General features: G+C 47.0%; 1 protein-coding gene across 2 annotated transcripts in view; it reads left to right on the forward strand.

Moving 5' to 3' along the window:
- Window positions 1–1,160: 1,160 nt before the first annotated feature.
- CACNG2 (calcium voltage-gated channel auxiliary subunit gamma 2) overlaps window positions 1,161–23,698 on the forward strand; it is a 200,054-nt gene continuing 177,516 nt past the window's right edge. The window contains exon 1 of one of the 2 annotated variants that reach the window (XM_060245519.1): window positions 1,161–2,782. In XM_060245519.1, the coding sequence (XP_060101502.1) occupies window positions 2,572–2,782 (211 nt within the window). In that variant the 5' untranslated portion in view covers window positions 1,161–2,571. The remainder of the gene's footprint in view (window positions 2,783–23,698) is intronic. The other variant, XM_060245518.1, reaches the window with a different exon arrangement.

Consider the following 23,698-nt stretch of genomic DNA (forward strand, 5'->3'; position numbering starts at 1 on the left):
AATGGAAAGTATTGGTTAAGCATAGCCCTAATCAAAGACAAAATAAAAAGATAGGTTCTTAAAATTAATTATTTTTAATTGGAAAATTTAGTGGCCCTGGAAAGTTTTTACTGTGTGTATTTTCCTATGTATTTAACAAGACAAAACTATAGCAGTGATGGAGATTTCCTCTATGGTATGTGAAGCACATTGGCAAGCAACTCTTAGGCAAACTCTTTAATGTTTACCAAGCTTTGAGTGATGCGCTAACGCAAAACAACTCCATCTTGAAAGGCAAAGCCAAAGAAGGACACAAGAACAGAATTATGGTATTGCAATGTGTCCCAACCTCTTTAAACAGACTCAGCTTCACTCACTCAGGTTCTGGCACAATTACAGACAACCTCAAGCAGCCTTTCTGGTCTCGTCTTTGAACTAGATAAAGGTAAATCAGTTGGACCAGGAATTAGATAGGAGTCACTATATCTGCTGTTACATGAACATGTTAAGAACTATGGAGTGGCATATATATTAGCCTTGGATAATGAGACTGCTGAAGAAAAGAGGGAAATTATGATAACATGTTTAATGCTAGTGTTAGAGAGAGAAAGGTTCTCAAGTCCATGACTAACAAGTTAGGATTGGCCCAGGAAGCTTAGTAAATTTGCAGAGCAGTCCTAAGCAGAGCTAGATTCTTTAAAGGCCACTGACTTCAATGGACTGCTTAGTATCACACTGTTCACTGTCACTTAGTATCACACTGCTTGGTATCACACTGTTCATATCACTATGCATCAGCTCCCCCTTTTATTCTACCCTTTTTGCCATTTCCACATCTTCATAATGTCATTTGGATGGGGTACACCACCCCATAGCTAATAGAAAGAGTTTCAAAAGAACGAGAGAGCAACGCAACATAGATCCATCCCCAATAACTAAAAGAGGAATAAAGTCACAGCTGTACAGCATCAATAGGACGCACACATATACACACACATCCAAATGTTTTTAGCTCACAACCAAGAACAACAAAGTAAGATTTTTTAAAAAAATAGAGAGAATATTTCAAATTACCCTTCCGCTTGCATTTTCACTGTCTCCTAGGGAAAGAAACGGGTGATTGAAGTTTTCTGCTGGTCTAATTGTGATGTGAGGTTGTATTTGGAGCTCTGGGCACGTATAGCTGGAATGAGAAGGAGGCTGGATGGGAGGGAGAGAGGAAAGAGAGAGAGAGAGAGAGATCCAGCTACGCCTTTCTCTGAGCTTCTGAAGCCTAAGGGAGTAATCCTTTCAGAATTTGGAAGAAGAGGGGTAAAAACGGGAAAAGGACAAAGCAGGAAGGCTGATCGCACCCGCCCTTCCTGCTCCGGAGAACCGAGGAGGGTTGCTCTTACTTGCAGATGCTGGGGAACAGGATCTAGGAAGAGGAAGATCTCTCCCCACCACAACCACCCATCCCTCCCCAGTTTTCCCAGCAGCACCCCGGGCAAAGAGGTAAAAGAGCTGTTCTTCAGCACCGCGGAGTGATCGGTGCAGGGGAGCTGTCCATTTCAGCACCACCACGTTAATGCAGTAGGTGGGAGCGGAACTAGCAAGGCAAGGAGAGGCGCGAGACACCGACGGGCAGCTTATCCTGCAGCAAGCCTCCTGGTTTCCTTTCTTTTCAGAAGCTTTGCGGAGAGGGGGGAGGAAGGGAAATCCGTCTTGGTTCTCCGGGAGAAACTCCCCCCTCCTCTGCCCATATTACCACCACTACCAACAACATCGCTGCCAATAACAACTGCTGCTCTGCCGCTGTGGTGGTGGTGGGGGGGAAGCCATGGAAGGCAAGACCTCTGCACCTGTTCAGCTGAAATCAAGGGCTTACGATATACTTGCAAGTCTGGTTCGGTGGTAGAGGAAGCGGAAAGAGAGAGTGAGAGGGAGAGAGAGAAGAAAGAACTGAAACAAGCGCAAGCAAGCAACGAAACCCCCACCAGGAAAAAAAAAACCCAAGGAAGATAAACTGGGAAGAAAAGGGATTTTTCATGGCGCAGGCTGCAGAGCTAAGAAAGAAGACTGAAGGTTGCATCTCTGCTCTTACAGTCTCTAACTGTCTAGGTCCAGATAATGAGAGAGTGTGTTGAGGATGCTGCTTCTGTTGCCGCTACTGCTGCTGCTGTTCCCCTGTTCACTGTGGAAGCCATCTCCAAATTAGCCATTACATATGGAAACTGGAGACCAGAATTTTAGAAAAAGGGATTAAGGCATCTCATTTTTGGGGGGGTTATCTATTTTTTTTCCTTTATTTTATTTTTTTAAGACACAGACACACACAGACACACATATTATACTAACAAGCCGGAACGTTTCTCTTTTAAAAGGCAAGCCTCTTCCCGTGTGATTTTTTTTCTTCATTTACACTGATTCTGTGGGCTTTCTTACCTCCCTTTTTATATATATATAGATTTCTCTCTATCGATCTCAAATAGATATCCATTATATTATTCTTATTATTAGAGGAAATATTATTTTATTTTATTATTAACATACAAACACACACACACAGCCCAAGAATCAGAAGGCGGTTGGGTATTTGTATAATGAAGAATTATGGGGCTCTTTGACAGAGGTGTTCAGATGCTTTTAACCACCGTTGGTGCTTTCGCTGCCTTCAGCCTCATGACCATAGCTGTGGGGACCGATTACTGGCTCTACTCCAGAGGGGTTTGCAAGATGAAAGGTACCGGCGAGAATGAAACCAGCAAAAAGAACGAGGAAGTCATGACCCATTCTGGATTATGGAGAACCTGCTGCCTGGAAGGTATTTGATTCCGGATCTCCCCCCTCCCCTTCCATCCTCCCCCTCTCCCCCCCCCCCCACCTTTCCACCATTTTCCCACTTCAGCCCCACCGCCATGGAACCAGGGTGCTTGGGTTAGTTTCTGAGAAAAAGTTTAAAATATCCAAGGTACACGTCTCCATTCTGTTCCATTACCCACCCCCCTTCTCCTTCTCGGTCCCTCTGAAAGCCCTGATAATTGAAATAGTCTCTGTGTTGTGAAAACATCCCAAAAGACCTTCTTTAAAAGCAACTGTGTTCGATCCGCCTCTTTCCGGCTTCTTTTTGGTTCTTTTCAGAAAGCGAGCAAGAAAAGAAATTACAATATTATTGGAGTGCGCTGTTGGCTTCTAATGACAGGGGGAAATAATTGGTCTCCTTTTGCGAATTGGGTTGATGACGATAAGTCTGGGAGAGTGAAGGTTGGGGGGCGGGGGGAGCGCCACAACTTCCTTTGCCTGCTTTTCTTCACATCAACCATGTTCCTAATGTCAACAACAACAGATCTGGCGGTTGGTTGTCTGGGGCTGCCTTCTTTGGTTCAACTCCAATGTTCGCGGTCGTCTCCAGCAGACTTTTCTTTTGCAGTGTCTTCAAAGCAGCTACGGATCGGTTGGGATGGGCTGTGGTCTGGTCTGCGTTGGCTTCAAAGGGGCTTCTGACCCAATCTCCCCTTGAACAAGTGGCAGAAAACCGTCTTCTCGCCCCCTCTGCCCTGCCCTCCTCCCCTCCCCAGTCGAAAAGGATCCTGAACCAGCGCGATCCTTCCCGGCTCCCGCCCCGGATTGACATGTCTGATGGCAGCAGAGAATCGCTACTGCAGCCAGTTTCTGAAATCAGAGGCTGTGAATAGGCGAGGGGAGGAGGGAGGGAGGGATGTCCGCGGCTTGCTTTGAAATGTGCTATTCAGCATTGCTTTCGGTATAGATGTGGCGAGCTGGGGGGGGGGAGGGGGCTCTTCAGATCGTGCGTGGAAAAGTGCGGGAGGGGGGAGGCTGATGCATATTTGGGGTGCTTGATGGACGTCTATCGCATCACCGTAGACTGTATGTTTAAGAATAGAATCTGAACTTGGAGGGGGGGGTGGCGGCCACGCACGGCTCATGTAGACACGCATGTACATGCTCGTGTTGTCCCCGCCTCAATCGAACTGGTTCCGATCGCTCGGGCTGCTGCCGCCGCCTGAGATTGGGCTCCAAACCGAAGCAGTCCAAGTGGATCCGTCAAGGACCGGGGCGGGGGGAGGCGGAGAGAATGCTACACTGTCCTGATGGTCTCTGTTTCTCCACCCACCCCCCGCCCCCCAAAAGTCGGGGGCAGAAAGCAAGCAGCTCTTCCGAAACGGTTGTGACCGAGAAGAAGAGTGAGATCCCCCCCACCCACCCACCCACCCCCGTTCTTGGTGCAAACGGTTGAGTGATGGTTGAACATGTTTTGAATAGCTAAGTGACTTCATTGAGCGATGGTCTATTTGACGCATACTGCATTTGGTGCCCTTTCTCTCTCCAAGCCGCTGCCTTTTAACATATTCTGCAGAGGACCTCCATGCTGAAATACTCTGTGCTATCTCCCAGCCAGAAAAATCAATACGGGTAAATTAATCGGGGGTGTTTTAAACACACACACGCACACCCCCGCTAGGAGAGAACGAGAGAGCGAGCGAGAGAGATTTAAATCTCCTCTCTGTATGAACAGCCTGTCAGACAGCTATTCATTAGAATCGAAGCATAGAGAAAGAGCATCGATCGGATGAAACATTGATGAGGCTCCCTGTCTTCTCCCCAAGGCTCAAGGAAGGAGGCTGGCCGGCCTTGCGGGGGGGGGGGGCGTGGAGGAGGCGAAAGAGCAAGGCGCCTTCCTGGTCCCTGCCTCTGGGATCCAGCGCCTGCCTGGGGCAGAAGGGGAGCGGGTGGAGGAGCCGGGCCTTGGAGCCTGCCTGCGAGATCTGGGGCCGGGTATGCCGCTCTGGGCTTCTGGACTCAGGGGCACCTCTCGCGCTCTTTCTGGCTCCGGGGCATTTGGAGGGGAGGAGAAGCGGACTTCTGGCTGCTCTCGGCTCCCCTTTTGCCCGAGTCCCGCTTCGCCTCTCCTCCCCCTGCCATCCCGGCTCATCTGTGCTGTGATCACCCGCAGATGAAAAGGGCGAGGATCGCGTAATTAAAAGCTCCTCCTTGCCCCCCATCCCAAGACAGCCTCTTTCCCTCGCGCCTTCGCTGGAGGAACGAAATGCGCCTTGGAAACAGCGTAGCCCCTGCGAAAGGGGCGTGAGGGGCGGACCCAGAGGCGGTCCCGGCCCCCTGCCCCCTCCTCTCCCCTTCAAAAAAAAACAGTAGATGCGGAAGGGGGAGAAATGGGGCTGGCAAACACCCTCAGCAGCTCCCCCCCCCCCTTCCCTCTCCAGACTGTACAGCTCATCTGGAGCTTGGAGTTGAACCTCACTCCACCCCCCCCACCTTCAAGGCAGAGGCAACCAGGAAGGAGGAGACAGCTGCCCCTCACCTACCTCTGTTGGTCTGTGCAGGGAAACAGTGGCCCTGGGGCGGGGCAGAAAGAACTTCACCCTTGACCTGGGTCAGGGCATCTGTCCAGGAGCTACTGGAGCTTGGAGGGCAAAGGGGCAGTGAGCTAGGGAGGCCCAAAGAAGATGCCTAGACCCAGATGGCCTCTGGATTGCTCAGTTGCCTTCCCCATAGAAGGGGGACAGGTTTCCTTTTTTCCACCCCCACCCTCACACAGTATAATAGTAAGGAATCAGACCAGCCCTGTGGATAGGCTGGTTTACGGCTCCCAATGAAAGGCATCTGGATGCGGCTTCTGGGTTTTTCGTAGTCATGTAATTGGCCTCCAGAAACATTCCTTGGGCCTTTCTTTTCCGAAGAAGAAAGACAATCTGAAAAGTCTTCCTGACTGGGTTGCCCATTGGGAGTGGGGACTCTATTTCCCCCTTCCCTTCAAGGCTTGTCTATGAGTGCTGCCAGTGGTGAGCAAAAAGACAGGATCGAGTTTTATTTCATTTTCTTTAAAAGAAGGTGGAATGCTCACTCATTAGGGGGGATTTCAGGAAGGCTTGGATTACTTCGCTAGCCCCATTAAATTCTACACCTGGACCACCTTTCAAATCTGTAACTGTTCAGGATTGCCCAAAACAAATGTCACCAGGTTAGTTTCTCCCTGTGCCTTTGATTGCAAACTGAATATATCTCCCATGTGGGAGATTTGGCTGGCTTTCATTAAGTGAAAACCAGTCATTACATGAACATCAGATCCACAGGAAAAGATCCTTATTATGCTGTCAAGCCCTGTTATGCTGTTTCTACACAACCTGGTCTCACTCTGCTCACTTGCTGAGCAGTGTCTTACCACAAGACTTTGGCTGTAGGGCCATCTATAACCAAAATATTACCTTGAGGCACCTCTGCCTAGTACTCAAAAAGCCAATATTTTGGCACTAGGAAAAATATGATCTTTTGTCCACCAAAGCATGCCCATTGCTAATGCGAGTTCTGTTGGGCATATGGTTGCTTGGGAGTCACTGGTTCCCTGTGGCTTTTGTAGCTTCAAACTTTCCCCAGAAGGATTTCTAGGACAGGGATAGGTAAGTTCTTGAAGCCAACTGTTGGTATACTTGCAGGTCCAGTGACAGAAAATGGTGTCAGTTCAGAAGAGCATGCTTGGACTGAGGTGACCTCCAGCTTCTCAAGTCTGTGACCTTTCCAGCAGGATGAAAGACAGAGAGGTGAACATGAGCAGTAATGAGTGATGCTATTTCTCTCCCACAATGTCCAAGCCATTCTGACCTCTGTGGTGGCTGCAGTGCTGTGGAAGGAAGCCCCTTTTGAACACACATGCAGTTTCTTTTTAGTAAGACAGATCAGGAACTCATTTACATGTTAGGCCGCACAGCCCTGATGTAACCAATCCTCCTGGAGCTTACAGTTGGCCCAATACTAAGAGCCCTGTAAGTTCTTGGAGGATTGGCTACATCAGGGAGGTGTAGCCTAATATGTAAAGGAGTTCCTGCTACAAAAAAGCCCTGAGGCAGACCATTGGTCTGTCAAGGTCAGCCCTGCCTACTCTGACTGTCAAGAGCTCTCCAGGGCCTTTGACATCACTTACACCTTGATCCTTTTAGATGAAGATGCCTGGAACCGAACCTGGGACCTTCAGCATGCAAAGCAAATGTTTTGCTACTGAGTCACAGCCCCTCCAATGCAATTGGACTCAGTTCAAATAAACATGCATGCGTTTGGATTAAACAAAAAAAGTGTATCACATCAGATCCACAGGAAAAGACCTTTATTATGCTGTCAAGCCCTGTTATGCTGTTTCTACACAACCTGGTCTCACAGGGTGAGCAATTCCAATGTGGAAATATTTAGTGCTTTTTATTTTTTAAAGGCAGTAAATGCTTCCAGGCCCCTGGCATTCCCTGGTAGCATTTTCTATCTTTATAGTGTCGTTCCATTATTTTCTGTACCTTTGACTTTTTCAAATTTTCTTTGTTTTAGTTATTTCTTGGAAGATTGTGCACTTTCCCTCTCCATCATTATAATACACACCTGCGCTGTTGGAATTTTTTAAGAGAAAGGAACAGCTACATACCTTTTATTTATTTTTTAAAAAATATTTGTAACTTGTTTTTCTCCTGCAAAGCACAATCAAGTGGCTTACAAATTTAAATAACCCAAAAGGCAATCTAAAATCTCAATATTACAAAATGACCAAAAAAGAGCCCCTCTTCTCCTGCATATGTATGTTTCATGCCAGATATATCAAATCAAGAAAATTCCATTTTGGGTTGTCAAAGCTCACCTATGCTATCTGGACTTCCACAGCTTTTTAAACCACTTAAAGCAGGGGTCCTCAACCTTTTTAAATAGGGGGCCAGTTCACTGTCCCTCAGACTGTTGGAGGGCCGGACTGCCGTTACTGTACAAGGCCGCGGGCCGTCAGTTCTCCGTCTTCTGCATCTCTCTCCCTTCCCCACACCACACACCCCGGCCTGGGAACTCACCTCACCTCGGTATCGCCTCACACTCTGTCTCCGCCGCCTCAACCCAGTGCCGGAAGCATGCGTTGCTAACGCGAGTTTAGGTCGAACGTCACGTCCGGTCTGATTTTGCCATAACCCGGCGGGCCGCATAAACGTCCTCAGCGGGCCGCATCTGGCCCGCGGGCCGTAGGTTGAGGACCCCTGACTTAAAGTTTGGGATAAGGCACAAGCACTACAGAGCTGCTCTTTTTCAGGCCTAAGCAGTCAGGGGTGGGGTTGAGTTAAGCGGTTAAGATCAAGTTCCCGTTCCCCTTATTAGTGGCTGGCCTGAATATCATTCCTTTGGATCTGAATTGGGACTTGCAGGGCTGCAAAGGAGAAGCCAGCATTCATTTAGACCCTGACTGTGCAGATCATCTAAATGAAGTTTTTGTTAAACAGGGCCGATGGTTACCTGTAGGCCAAGTTCAGCTCCTTCTGCTACTTTATCTGGTCCTTGGTAGTCCTATTAAATTTTAATTGACACACTGTAAACAGTTTTCTCTTCATTTCCCCCTCTCCATAAGGAAAAATGAAATACTTTCTCAGGTTGCAAGAGACAGAGACATTCCACACAGTAACGTTACATCTCCCTTTTTAGGTTTTGTATGTACTGTGTACACATGTTGGTGTGTACTGCTCTGTCTGAATGCATTTGGTCCATGAGGTTGAAGCTACAAGCTAGAGTGGGCCTGGGAGAAGTCAACTGGGTTGTCAGCAGTTTAGTTAGGGCTCCTGAGACAAAAAGATGAATTACATCTTTAAAATTACTACATGAATCATGGTTACTGAGATCATGCATATGAAGTGTTTTGGACATGCTGTGTAAATACTCTTTCTGTGTCTCTCTCTTTTTCAAAATGAGATTGGGGCGGCTTAGGCAGGAAAGTGTCTGACGTAGATCGTAGTACAGGCAGCCAGAAATGCCTTCTTCTGTCTTCCTGCTTTCTCCTCTGTTTCACCCATCTGTGAGCTGTTTGCCTTTCTCCCTCCCTTTAGGGAGAAATGGATCCTCACTCCGTGTTCGTTCAAGGGAAAGCACCACTGCAGACACAATGAAGTTTCTATAGAGATATCATTTTTGTGTAGAAACTATACCCTATCATGAATACAGTGGCCATGAACATTTTTGCAAAAGTGAAATTAGAAATTAATTTGGGAGTTTCATGTCAGTGAAGAGTGAGGGAAGCCAAAAGACAAATTTCTCAAGGTGGGTGGGCAGCTGCATTTTCATACCCACAACCACCAGAAATTGCTGAGTATTGCTATCCCTTCAAAGTCAGTTTTAATGTTCTTCTTTCTTCATCTGAAGTTGAACTAAAGCACAGGAGGTCTTTTTTGCACATTTCATAAGGCACAATGTAAGATTTTGAGAAGACCTACCTAGGATTACAGTGTTAGTCCCCAGTAAGTGTATTTCAGGATGCAGCTTACTTCTCTGCATCTTGCTATATCTTGTCCAGGATACAGAAACATACATCTTGAAATCTGTTTTATTTACACCCAGCACAATCTAATCCCATTAAGTATAACATACATCTTGTATTTCATTTTACCAAGTGCAAACTAGGAGTTTTTACCGCTATGTCACATGGCTATTTGCAATCTTTGTCTATTGCTGCAGTGATCATTTTCAAAGCTGGGGGGGGGGGGCTCAGAAGAGATCTTTGGGGTTTGCAATTGCTCATTTGCATGTCTGAAAGCTGCAAATGCCTATCAGCCATGTTACATGTTCTTGCTCCACTCTGTCTTTGATGGCCTTTCTCTATTAATTTTGATGAACACTGTTTCTGGGCTCCAGTTTAATCTCCATAGCTAGAGACTAATTTGACCCTCCTTTTACAGATATCCAAGAACTGAAAAGAGACCGGCTCTCTGATGCCTTGTGAAGCAAACAGGAATACATTTGATTTTCTTTCGCTGCATGGTTATTGGTTTTGTCATGTCATTACTGTTAGAGAAAGGGATTGGTCTTGGAGGCTCGTATGTGGGGCGGAGGGCGGAGAGAACAATCCTCCGAGGGTAAGCATGAGTGATGTGCAAGGGGTTAGACGTCCCTGTGGAACTGCCTGGTGTGAAGGCAAGTAATTGAATGGAGGCCCTTGTCAAAAAGTATCCCAGCCTAGAGACCCTTCCAAAAAGGAAATTAACAAGCTTGCCTCTTCTTTGTGGCTTGCTGTAGCAGAACAGGCAGTGTGCACATGAGCTGGAGTGCAATTTCCACAATCACAAAAGCCAAACGTTGACAGCATGTGGGGGAGGAAGGCAAGCAGGCTTTGGGCAGCACATCTTCTACCCCATTCTGACAACTCCCTGACCTGTGTAGGACCCCTGCGATTGAGTCCCAAACCCCCATGTTTTCCTGCCAACATAACTGAACCATGATTCATCACTCTGTCACCTGAGTTGTCCAACCCAAGGCCCCTGCATCGTTCTGCCAGTACACCTCCGTCTCTGCATGTCCTCGGCTTCAGAATGCCTTTTAATAGTAATAAATCTCTGGCTGAGGTTTGCCAATGGAGCACAATCTTGATTTGCAGCAATAGTTGCTGTTCCAGTTCTGGAGTCTCTGCAGTGCTTTTACCTCCCCAGTTTTGCCACTCCAAACTCCTGCTATTTGCACCAGATTCACACAGCTTTGCTCATGCACTTCCAGCCTGACTGATAGCATCCCATGCTGTTCCTGCCTTAGATCTCCTCTGAGCACAACACACTTAATTGCTGTGGATGAAGGCAGGGTGGTTGTCTCTTAGCAAGAGGCCTGGATGGATCACCTGCTTCACACAGAGCAGCAAGTGATTGTCCAACACGTTGCTCACATTGTCCACCTGCAGGAAGGGTTGGGTAAGGGCCGTGGCTCTGCAGGAGAGCTCCTGTTCTCCCTAAATTTCATTCCCTTTGATTTAAGGAAGAATCTCAAACAGTAAACCTGCCCATCTCCTTTACCCGACAGCCCCTTTGCATTTTGCAAGGGAGGAATGTTTGACTTGACTGGCAGGGACTGTCTTGATGATTCTGGGACCCTTGACAAAACTTCAGGATGGAACTGCAATATCACTGCTCCCAAGGCTTTTTTTTATAGCAGGAACTCCTTTGCATATTAGACCACCCACCCCTGATGTTAGGCCACCCACCCAATCCTCCTGGAGCTTACAGTAGGCCCTGTACTAAGAGCCCTGTATGCTCTTGGAGGATTGGCTACATCAGGGAGGTGTGGCCTAATATGCAAAGGAGTTCCTGCTACAAGAAAAGCCCTGACTACTCCCATTCCATGCTCAGGAGCAGCACTCACCAATGTGAGGCTGGTGGGACCCATCGCTGGAAGCTGGATGTCACTGTGAGCATGTTTCACCATGAATGCACCCATTCATGGTGACACATGCTCACAGTGACACCCAGCTTCCAGCAGGGCCCAAACCCCGAACAGGGAGTGACAGCAGCAAGAGCCTGCTCCTTTTCTTCTTTTCCCTCCACCATCAGGGGATGGGCAGTCAGCCCCCGCCCCCCCGCAGCATAGGGCCCAAGGCAGTTGCCCCTGTTGCCCATTGGCTAAGGCTAATCCTGACTTCTAGTCAATGGCGCGAAGATGAGATCCTGCCACAAGGGAAGCAGCAAATGTTGCAGGAGAAGGAAAATGGCTTCCACATGCTGCTACTGCCCTCCAAATCCTCTGCAAAAGCCCAGGTACAGCAGCAAGCATGCTGCCCGATGGCCCTGAAATCCCCTTCCCTTCCTCTTCCCTTGCAAAGCCACATTGTAACACTACAGTATGGCTTGGCAAGGAAACAGGGGAAACCCTTTAAAATAACTAAAGGGGGAGATGGCATGTGGCCATGGGCTACCCTATGGCATTTTGAAAGCAGAGCTTAGCTTCCTCCCCCCCCTGCCCGCCCCCCCCATCCTCTTAGGCTACAGGTGGAACATCCTGATGGACGCTTTGCCCACAGCCACTCCTCCAAACAGGATCAAAAACAGGGGGGGGGGGTTTCACTTCAGCTTAAAAAGAAAGCCCCCATAATGCCATGTGTTGTGTTTGGAATGAGTACCATGTTGTGTGGGTCTTCGTCTCTAATCCGGGGCTTCCTGCCTTGCATGTGGAGGAAAAACCCCACATGGACATAGCAATGACATGGTCTCTGTAGTTCTCGAGTGAAACCTAGACTCTTTTCACGATGAGCAAAATGAGTGTTTTGGAAGCTGGGAGGAGGAAACAATTTAGGGTGAGTTATGAAAAGCATTTTGAAGAGTAATGACAATGGGTGAGGCTCAGCTCAGCAAATCCTACTTTATTTGTGAGAGGGAAAGCTAAAGAGTGTTACAAGAATTAAGAGCCAGGATCAATGCTGTTGCTGTTCTGGAGGAGATGGATAGGTTAACGTTGTCCTGAAATGCACCACAAATGGCCGCTTTCAGGAGTGTGGGAGGGAGACGTAGCACCAGGGACGTGAAGCTGCAGTAGAGCAAGAGCTGCAGACCCACCATCCGGAGCAGTTTCATGGGGATACGGGAAATACTCCTTCTTTTCCAGGTGTATTGAGAACCATCTCTTTTGATGATTCAGTCCTCCGTCTCCCTCTTCCCCTGCAGTCTCATACACATTCCAGAGGCCTTAATGAGACCTCTATGTGCATATATTTTGAGGCGCTTCTTACCTATGGGCCAATAAACAAGGGAAAATAGACAAAAAGAATGTTAAAGGAAAAGAGTCCTTCTGAATCCCCCTCCCTCCCCCCACCATGTGTTGCAAGCTTAGGGAGGTGCATCTTATTTCAGGATAAACCTGGCCCATGTCATCCTTGCATTGTTCATTGCCTCCTAAGACTGCATTTGGTGAGAGAGGATACAGTTTTGCCATAATAAATGTTCCCATTCAGAGACAAGTGCTCTTACCATCTCATTATTAGCAAAATTTCTCCCTTCATAGTTTTCCCCCAAATACATACAAAGAATTAGGGCAGGTAAAGAAAGATATAAAAACATGAGGCCAGTAAAGTTAATCTTTAAAAAAATCTTTAATCTAATGCTGTATCTTTTCATCCTAGCTAGAGAGGAGTTGAGAAAGCAGTGCTTTTGAAGGTCTCTCTAATTCCTGCGGCATTGGCTTGCAAAATACCCTGTTTCAATTGCATGTCTTCCTTGTGTGAACTGAAATCAAGATTCTTTAATTTTGTGCTATTTTCTGCTTCCTTGCAGCTTCTTTCTGCATTAAATCTTTAGAATTAAAGTGAAGCTAGGAATATTTGACAACATTCAAGCATAAACTATATTTTAAAAAATAGATTTTCCAGTTCCCTGCTTTACATTTGAATAGACAGGTGCATAAATATATACACATGGATCTAGTGAGCCTCTGGGGATGTGGAATGGTATACTATAGCCCAATCTTATCAAATCTCAGAAATTAAGCAGGGTAGGTACTTGAATGGGAGACCACCAAGGAATACTTTGCAGAGGAAGACAGTAGCAAATCACCTCTGCTTAATCGCTTGCCTTGAAAACCTTATGAGGTCACCACAAGTTGTTCACAGCTTGATGGCACTTCACTCACACACACACACTAGCCCAGGGGTCCTCAAACTTTTTAAATAGGGGGCCAGTTCACTGTCCCTCAGACAGTTGGAGGGCCGGACTGCTGTTACTGTACAAGGCCGCGGGCCGTCAGTTCTCAGTCTTCTGCATCTCTCTTCCTTCCCCACACCACACACCCTGGCCTGGGAACTCACCTCACCTCGGTATCACCTCACACTCTGTCTCCGCCGCCTCAGCCCAGTGCCGGAAGTGTGTGTTGCTAACGCGAGTTTAGGTCAAATGTCACTTCCGGTCTGATTTTGCCATAACCCGGCGGGCCGCATAAACATCCTCAGCGGGCCGCATCTGGCCCGCGGGCCGTAGTTTGAGAACCCCTGCACTAGCCCATAAGTGTTCAATTGGATGACAAGATGACAGTGCTGTTCTGAGCGGAGAGGCACCCTCCTAACCCTCAAGGATTTCAATAGACTTGGAAGGGCATATCTCTGCTTAGGATGGCAATGCAAGTATGCCAATGTCTCTGTAACATCTCCATATGATTACCAACTCTTCCTGATTAGGGTTGGATTAGTCATCTTCATGATCCACCTCTGGAGAGTTCTAATGCTATGATCCAAAACACAGAGCACGTAGGTGTGTGACACTGCACAAGGGACCTCAAAAAAAATATTAGCTTTGGAAAAAGTCCAGAAAAGGGCAGCTAGAATGATTAAAGGGTTGGAACACTTTCCCTATGAAGAAAGATTAAAACACTTGGGGCTCTTTAGCTTGGAGAAACATCAACCGAGGGGTGACATGATAGAGGTTTACAAGATTATGCATGGGATAGAGAATGTAGAGAAAGAAGTACTTTTCTCCCTTTCCCACAATATGAGAACTCATGGACATTCAATGAAATTGCTGAGCAGTCAGGTTAGAACTGATAAAAGGAAGTACTTCTTCACCCAAAAGGTGATTAACACATAGAATTCACTGCCACAGGAGGTGGTGGTGGCCACAAGCATAGACAGCTTCAAGAGGGGATTGGATAAACATAGGGAGCAGAGGTCCATCAGTGGCTATTAGCCGCAACTTATTGTTGGAACTCTGTCTGGGGCAGTGATGCTCTGTATTCTTGGTGCTTGGGTGGTCACAGTGGGAGGGCTTCTAGTGTCCTGGCCCCATGGGTGGACCTCCTGATGGCACTTGGGTTTTTTGGCCACTGTGTGACAAAGTGTTGGAATGGATGGGCCATTGGCCTGATCCAACATGGCTTCTCTTATGTTCTTAAGGGACATGGGATTTTTTTTTTTTTTTGCATTCTACTGTGCACCAGCAGCCCATCCTGAACTCCCAGAAAGACCATTCCTTGGGCTGCAAGACCCATGCAGCCATGCTGCATGCAGTTTATGTGGGAAGGTGGAGTAAGGACTAGCAGACAAAACAACTCCTTTCTGCTCCACAAATACAACTTCGCTGCAGAAAGGAGTTATTTTTCATCCACTTGGCTCTTCTCACCCCAGCCCACCTACCTGCATTGTTGCTCTTTTTTGTGGATCCTGCAACCTGGAGAATGATCTTTGGGGAGACTAGAAGGGGCTGCAGCAATGGAGAGGAATGTGGGGACATGTCTGTGCATCAGTGACTGGATGCACAGCACTGTCTGCAAACCCACTACAAGCCTCTCTCAAGACTGCAGTTAAACATTGGGATTTCTGAACCCATTAATATTGCCTGCCTCAGTCTTCCTTGCTGCGGCATCTGTAGCTCCAGCCATGGAAATCAAGACTAGAAAAAGGCTTTGTTTGTTCAGTGAGTCATAAAGCAAGTATATCTATTTGCTTGCCATCCTGTTGTATCTGACAACTTCATGCCTGCACACCTTTCTCCTCTATCTCCTGGGTAGACTCAGTTTGAAAAACTGTCTGAAATGTAAGTATTCCCATGAGACATCCACATTATTGGCACACGATAATTCAGGGAACTCCTCTTTGATCAGACTGATAACATATTTCATATCTCTCTTAAGCATTTGGCAAAAAGCAGATGGTCCAAGGCAAAGAACAGAAGTATCAGCTCCTCTGAGACTTCGGAATATAGCCTGAAGCATTTGTCTTTGTGCCCTCTCCCATACAGGGTTTCAGAACCTGTAGGTGAGGCTCTTCTGTTGTTTGAGAATTCCTTCAGGCTTCTGTAGAGGATTTGTCATGGAATCCTGACAAAGCTAAAGCCATCCTGAAGCTGGATGGGAAGGGCCAGAGAAGCCATTGTCCAGTTCTTGTGAGCAAATTAGGAGCAAGTCTGCAACCAGAAGACACAACAATGGACTCTGGGAGGGTGGCTATCTGGACAGACCCTTCCAAGTTGTCACCCAGCATTTTCCATAGTAGTTCATTTTCCAGCATATGCACATGCATAGATTTGGAACAAGTGCCCAGGGATTTTTAAAAAAGCATTATTTCTTCACAATGTTCATAGCCTTTCTTCATGAGAGACTCCCAAAGTAGATGACAAAGAAATGTTAACTGCAAATCAGTGAAAGCCACCCAGTGGCTGGCCATTGCTCACCATCTTTCTCTCTCTCTAAGGCCGGGTGGCTAGCTGCTGATGGGCTTCTTTGCCTTTCCTTCTGCTAAACTGTAGACTGGGTGGCTGAAGTCCACTGAATAGACTTGGCTGAGGCAAGCAGAGCTACTGGGTTGAGATGAGCCCTGTGTCCCATGATTGCTGATGGCAGGAGTGGCAGCTGTCTCACAGAAGCCCATTTCCAAACTGGAGTGTCTACAGGAGAGAGAAACAATGTCTTGCCCACAGGCATCCTTTGAGTTTGGATATTCAGGGAGTCACTTACTAGGTTATCTAATTTATTTTTACCACTAATGTGGGCCATCTTGCATTTTTCAATATCACACTGGAATACTAAACAAAATTTGCAGAGGCTTCTAGCCTAAATTTCAATATTATTAAATATCAGCGCAGGGAAGACCCCTCTTCAAAACTGGATGATTTTGTCAGCAAGGTAGTTGTAGCAACGCTGAGGAAATGAAGGGGTCCTCTGTCCAAGGTCCTGCAAAAAGGGCTGAAGCTCAAAGGCCAGGTGTCTTGAAGTCTGCCTTGGGCAGTCATTGTGCTGCGCTGTGAACCATCAGAAGCTGTGAGGAGGGAAATGGAAAGGCCAGCCATCCTCTTGCATCACAGGTTTGCTTTAGAAGGAACTCGCTTTGCTTTACTGCTGAAGATATTATCATGAATCTCAGCATGGACATTTTAGAGATAGATGGGAAAGGGCAGTAACAAGGTTCTGGAATTCTAATTCCTAACTTTGTTCATTTCCGCCAATCCTCTTCTGTTCACATGCTTCAGCTATCCAGGTTTAGCCAAGGGTAGTCCAGTTTTCCATGATCTTGCCCTGGTTATTCATTGTCCCTGTTTTAGTGAGAGGCACTAGAATTGCCAGCCTCAACATCCCTCTCCATCTCTGAGTGAAATAACAGCTGTTGCATGAGCTCGCAAGAGGCCATGAATGAACACCAAAGCACCACTGGGTATGTAGGTGTGGCAGGCTACCCAGGAACAAACCGCCTGGAAGGGCAAGGCAGGCCCTTGGACCCGGCAGCAGGATTCACCTGATTGGAGCAGGGTGGGAACAAGGGCAGAAAGTTGCAGTAGGCTCAGCAACAGGGCAGATTTGGCAATGGTTCTCTGAGCCCAGGTGTGGTGCGGCAAGGCAGGGAAAAGAGGAGAAGAATGTGGGGCTGGACTGAAGGACCAGGTGTGAAGCTGGGGATATAGCAAGGGAGGAAGGGCAGAATGGGAGGAGGCTGGCAGGAGAAGAAGAAAGCTGAAGCAAGTGGAAATGGCATGGCTCTTCTCCAGTGTAATCCAGTGTAACCCTGAGGTGGGGGAGTTGAACCACACCTTCAGAGGGTTTGGTATGACAAACAGGGCCGACTCTGCCATTAGGCAAACTAGGCAATTGCCTAGGGCGCTGGCCTCCTGGGGGTGTCAAATTGGGTGGCCCCTTTTGAGTTGGTGATGTTATCAGTGCAGGGGGCACCAGAAGTTAGCCTCTCTTAGGGTGCCAGACAGTCCTGATGACAAATAGAAGACCTGCACAAGGAAACAGTGACTGGGTTCACGGTCTCAAGAATCTCCTCATGGGCTCTGGGTACAAGGTTCCTCTGCCCCTATGGAGTGATTCAGTAGGTACAGAGAATGACTGGCTCAAAGCCACCCAGAGATCTTTGTGGATGAACTGGGATTTGAACCCAGAACTTTCTCATCATAGCCCAACACTTTAATGACTTGTTCACTTCTGCATTCCTATCACATTTGTGGTTGAGCTGAGCGGGCCAGGCCTGTGTTCTATGTGCCAGCTTCTGATCAAGCATCTCAATTTTGCTTCTGTGGCAAGCATGCAAATGTTTGTGAATATGCGATGAATTTATGGGTTGCTGCTATGAGCCGGTGTGTGTTTTTAATACCTGTAAGCCAGTGTGGTATAGCAGATAGCATGCTGGACTAGGATCATGGTGACTTGGTTTCAAAAATCCCCACTCTGCTGTGGAAGCTGGCTGGGTGACCCTGAGCAAGCCGCACCCTCTCCACCTAAACTACCTCCCAGGGTTGTTGTGAAGATAAAATGGAGGTGAGGAGGAGGATGCAAGAGGCTTGGGGTCCTCATGGAGGAGAAAGGGAGGGTATAAATTAGGTGGTTAAATAAAATCTCTCTCTTGCACACACACAGAGACATGTAATTTATGTGTGAGTCCACTGGCTGTGGGGGTGGGAGAATTGATTTCATGTTAGGTATGGGGGCTGTTTAAAGTAGAGGAGATCTGGAGGCATATGTAAGAAGCTGGCTAATTTTAAACCCAGCCTTCCATGGATGGTCTGCCCTACCAGGCAGCGGCTCAGAGGTAAACTACTTTCCTAACCATACTACTTGAGATCCTGCAAATGGAGTTTTGAAAGGTTCACCACCAGGAATTCTATCCCAGCATGGTGTAATGGTTAAAGCCTTGGACTAGGATCTATGAAACAGAGGTTCAAATCCCCATGCTGTCATGGAAGCTTGCTGGGTGACCTTGAGCCAGTTGCACACTCTCTACCAAACCAACCTCACAGGATTGTTGTGAGGATAAAATGGAAGAGAGAGCAACCTAAGGGTGGAATTCACCATATTTTAAAATATATATATATTTTATTGATCTTCTCTGCCTTCTACCCCTCACATTCTTCATTTTACAGTTCAGTTCGAATTCAGGGGTGACCTAAGAGGTTCTTTACAGTTGTTGCCATAACATTCTATTGGACAGATTTCTGGCTATTAAGAGGCAAGTAAGAGGCTCAGAAAAAGGTAGTCCCATCTGGGAGAACTGTCAGATTATTAATCTTGCTGAAAGTGCTGTTTCTGGTGCTGCTGAAGACTGTGAGAAGTCTTCTAGCAGCCTCTCTAGGGCATCTCAATGGCCAGTGCAACTACAGCTCCACATACTGGGTGTGAAGGGACAAAAGAGTGAATCTGTGACTGACACAACAGGTGTCATTCTCATTAGATAGACTATAAACCCCAGAATAGTCTGCTCAGTAGTAGAAAGCACTGTCAAGTCACAGCCAATTTATGGTGACTCGGTGAGGTTTTCAAGGCATGAGATATTCAGAGGTGGTTTGCCATTGCCTGCTTCCACATCATGCCCCTGGTGTTCTTTGGAGGTCTCCCATCCAAATACTAGCCAGGGCCAACCCTGCTTAGCTTCCAAGATCTGATGAGGTCAGGCTAGCCTGGGCTATCCAGGTCAAGGATAGTCTGCCTAGAGATGCACATTTCCCTTTAAACACAATACTATGCCATTTTGGTATAGTGGTTAAGTGTGTGGACCCTTATCTAGGAGAACCGAGTGATTCCCCACTCCTCCATATGCACCTGCTGATATGACCTTGAGTCGGTCACTAGTTCTTGCAGAGCTGTTCCTCTCAAGAGCAGTTTCTGTCAGAGCTCTCACTTACCTCACAGGGTGTCTGTTGTGGGGAGGGGAAGGGGAAGGAGATTGTAAACTGCTCTGAGACTCCTTTGAGTAGTGAAGGGTGGGTGTAAATCCAATCTCTTCTTCTCTTCTACTTGCCTTTCCATAGAAACCAACGGAATTGTAAGCTACCTACTTATCTCACTGAAAAACTCCTATGGCTTGACAGCTGGATGATCTTTGGTGGAGGAATTCCATACTAGCTGCTCACAGATGTCTCCCAAGTCATAATCCTTTATTATGAGATAGGCAGTTTGTTTCTGTGTATGTGCAAAAAGGGCAGAAGTGTTGCTTGACTTTGGCTGTCTTCCATCCTAAATCTTCCATCTGTTTCTGTTTTGCTGTCCCTCCCTCCCTCCCTCCCTCCCTCCCTCCCTCCCTCCCTCCCTCCCTCCCTCCCTTCCTTCCTTCCTTCCTTCCTTCCTTCCTTCCTTCCTTCCTTCCTTCCTTCCTTCCTTCCTTCCTTCCTTCCTTCCTTCCTTCCTTCCTTGTATTCATTCATTCATTCATTCTCATTCTCTCCTTTCACATTCCTCTTTCTAGATTTTTTTTCTCTTTCCTTTTCCATTTTCCCTTAAGGTTCAGATCCTGTTCTCACTCCTACATATAGACATAAAGGTCTTCACTTGTTTGGATTTGATTTGTTGCAACCAAGCAAAGATAGTAATGGCTGTGATGGCTCTATTGGGGGCAAGGGGGGTTGCATTTTGTATGTGTGTGTGTGCGCGCCCATGCCTGGAAGTCATGGCAACCTCTGGTGACTCCTACTGGGGCATGGAGGACGTTCAGAAAAGTGGCTTGATAGCCTGCCTCTGCCTCTTGACCCTGGTATTCTCTGAAGGTCTCCCATCCAAATACTTGCTAGGGCCGGCCCTGCTTAGCTTCCAAGATCTGATGAGATTCAGGTTGCCTGAGCCATCCGGGTCAGGGTGAGGTGGTGGCTCAATTGATAGCTGTTCTACTGGGACAAAATGCTTTTGATACTTCTTTGACAGTGGGGAGCATTGCATCTCTCCTTAGTGGGGATGTCTTTTAAAGCAATGACATTACTGATCCAGAGAATAAAGGGAATGAGAATGTTTCTTTCTTGACTGTGCATCTTACACAGAAGGTGTTTTTCTTTTTTTCTTTTGTCATCTTCTGGGCATGGAGCGTGTGTCAATGGGTGTGTGTAGGGAGAAATATTTGTAAATTTTCTGCATTGTGCAGGGGGTTGGACTAGATAACCCTGGAGGTCCTTTCCAGCTGTATGATTCTATGATTCTAAATGAATGAGGAACAAGAGTTGAGACAAGTTTTGTTTCTAGTCAAGCCACAAAATGGACGTTTCTGCAAGCATCAGAACAGACATAACTGGAAAATTAGGAGATGCTGAAAGCACCAAGTTTGGTGCAGTGGTTAAGTGTGTGGACTCTTATCTGGGAGAACCAAGTTTGATTCTATACTGCTCCACTTGCAGCTGCTGAAATGGCCTTGGGTTAGCCATAGCTCTTGCAGAGGTTGTCCTTGAAAGGGCAGCTTCTGGGAGAGCTCTCTCAGCCCCACTCACCTCACAGGGTGTCTGTTGTGGGGGAAGAAGATAAAGGAGATTGTAAGCCTCTCTGAGACTCTGATTCAGAGAGAAGGGTGGGGTATAAATCTGCAGTCATCATCTTCTTCTTCAAAAATCTAAAACAAGGCAGTATGGGAAATTATTGGGAGGGGGGGTGGAGCAGCAATTAAATCACCAGCTAGATTTGAGTCCAGTAGCACCTTAGAGACCAACACAATTTTCAGGGTATAAACCTTTGAGAATCAATTGATAGAGATACTCGAAAGCTGATACCCCAAAAATCTTGTTGGTGTCTAAGGTGTGACTGGACATGAATCTAGCTCTTCTAGTGCATACCAGTCTGGCTGCCCTCTGAAACTAGGAATTGAATTGGTGCACTTTCCTGGGAGTGCTCTTTCTATGTTCCAGCATGCACTCTACTTCACATGGGGCAATGTTGAAGTTCACAAGGCAAGGTCAGTTTCATGTGTGACCAGCATGGCTTGAAACAGATCTCAGAAAGGTTCCCCATGCTTGACATTTTTAAAACCCCAACAGCAAAGCTGCAGTCCTAAGAACATTTTTCTGGAAGTAAGCCCTGTTGAATATAATAGGAGTAACTTCTGTGTAGACCTGTTTAAGGTTGCCCCTAAGTGGTAATTCTTAAGCTGTGCTGTCTCAGAGTTCCCTGTTCTGGTTGGCTTATTATCTGCAGGCCACTCTGTTTTCTTCCTGCACTGCCATTACACAGAGGATGCCTAAAAGGCTTCCAACTTTAAGCTCTAGTGCAGCATTTCTCCTTTGCGGCCATAATGCTTTGAAGATATCTGCACTCAAAGGAGAGAACTGCGCACACCGAGCTTTTCTTTGAACTTTCCATTGTGGTTATTTGCACTTCTGAAGAGGAACTGAAAAGAAACATGCTGGGATTATGATGATGATGATTAGATCTTTCCTCTATAATTTGTACCAGAACCTCCCGAGGGCCAGCTGAAATACACCAGGGGAAAGATCTGGGGCAGGGGGCTTTCTGAAATACAGTTTACCAATCACTGTTTTACAGAGCATTTGGCATCATTGGGGCTGTCCTAGGGTGATTAAGGTTAACCTGTTTTTGATTCAAATTATGTAAAAGAGTTCATGCACAGTGCCCAACATTTCCCCCCTATTCCCTCAAAGACTGCAAATTAAAACATCACTCTTTTTAAATTTTGGTTGCTGTTGCTTCCAGCTGCACACACACAACTGTTGGCTGCTCCTGCAGAAAGCCATTACTCTGGGAGAAAGGAGTGGATGTGAGCATGGAGTTTTCAAAGACATCCAGCTCCCCTTCCTTCACCATCCTTATTGAATGTCAGCCTGGATGATCCCAGCCCAAAGTGGCATCGTCTACCTCTCCTTTCACACTGACAGCTGCCACTCCAACGAGGCTTGTCCAGGCCCAGGGCTGCATCATCAGCTCCCAAGGAGCCAGCATGGAGGTTGCAGAAGACAGCCAGGCCTCATTAGGAGCTCGCTGAGGCTAAAGAAGCTAAAGCCTGCCACTCAGAAACCACAGACAAATGCAACTGGAAGAAAACAAAAGCAGAACGGGTGAGGGCAAAGTTAAAGCAAGGCCACAAACATCTGCAACTGCTCCCATTTGGCTGCAAGGGATGGATGGGAAGAAGAAGACAACAAACAGTTGCTGTTTACACATGAAAGGCAGAGCTTGCTTTGCAACCTTTTCTTCCTGTGTTGCGGTCAGTATAAGAGCATAAGAAGAGCCCTGCTGGATCAGACCAGTGGTCGATCTAGTTCAGCATCCTGTCTCAAACAGTTGCCAACCAGTTCCTCTGGAGGGCCAACAACAGGGCATAGAAGCCAAGGTCCTCTCCTGATGTTGTCTCCTGGCACTGGGATTCAGAGGTCTATTGCCTCTAAACACGGAGGTTCCCTTTAGTCACCATGGCTAATAGCCTCTGATACACCTGTCTTCCACAGGAGCTTGTGGTTCAGTGGTTAGAGTGTCAGAGTAGGACAACAGATTCCAGCTCTGCCATGGAAGCTTGCTGGGTGACCTTGGGTCAGTCACATGTTCTCAGCCTTTCCCTATCTCACAGGGTAAAATGATAGAGGGAAGAACTGTGTTGTAAGCCACTTTGAATACCCATTGGGGTGACAGGTGGGCCATAAATAAGTAAGTAAATAAATAAGACTGTCTTTTAAAATTGCCAATCCCCAGCTGGGGGCAGAAGATCTCCTGGTTTGGAGGCTCAACCTCCACTTCAGGGTTCTCAGAAAGGGGTGGGGTTGAATGTCCACTGGCACTCCATTATACCCTATGGAGACTGGTCTCCACAGGGTATAATGGAGAATTGATCTATGGGTATCCAGGGCTCTGGTGGGGCTGGTTTTTGAGACAGAGGCACCAAATTTTTAGCATAACAATTGGTGTCTCTCCTAAAAAACAAACAAACCCAAGTTTCAAAAAGATTGAACCAAGGAGTACAATTCTATGAGCCCCAATTCTATGAGCCCCAGGAAGGCATTTAAAAGGAGCATGGTCCCTTTCATTGTAATGGCCAAAACTCCCTTTGGAGTTCAGTCATGCTCCAGGCTCCACCCACGAAGTCCCCAGATATTTCCTGAGTCAGACCTGATAGCCCTACTTTCCTTACTAATAAGTAATTAAATCCCTCCTCAAAGCCTACCTTTTCCATGCAGCATTCAGCACCACTTCCAGGTCCTCAAACTACACCAGCACTTAACCCAACTATGGGCACTTTCACACGTGCTGAACAGCATACTTCCAGTTCACT

This window comes from Heteronotia binoei, chromosome 8 (assembly GCF_032191835.1).
Source record: "Heteronotia binoei isolate CCM8104 ecotype False Entrance Well chromosome 8, APGP_CSIRO_Hbin_v1, whole genome shotgun sequence".
In the NCBI taxonomy this organism is placed as follows: Eukaryota; Metazoa; Chordata; class Lepidosauria; order Squamata; family Gekkonidae; genus Heteronotia; species Heteronotia binoei.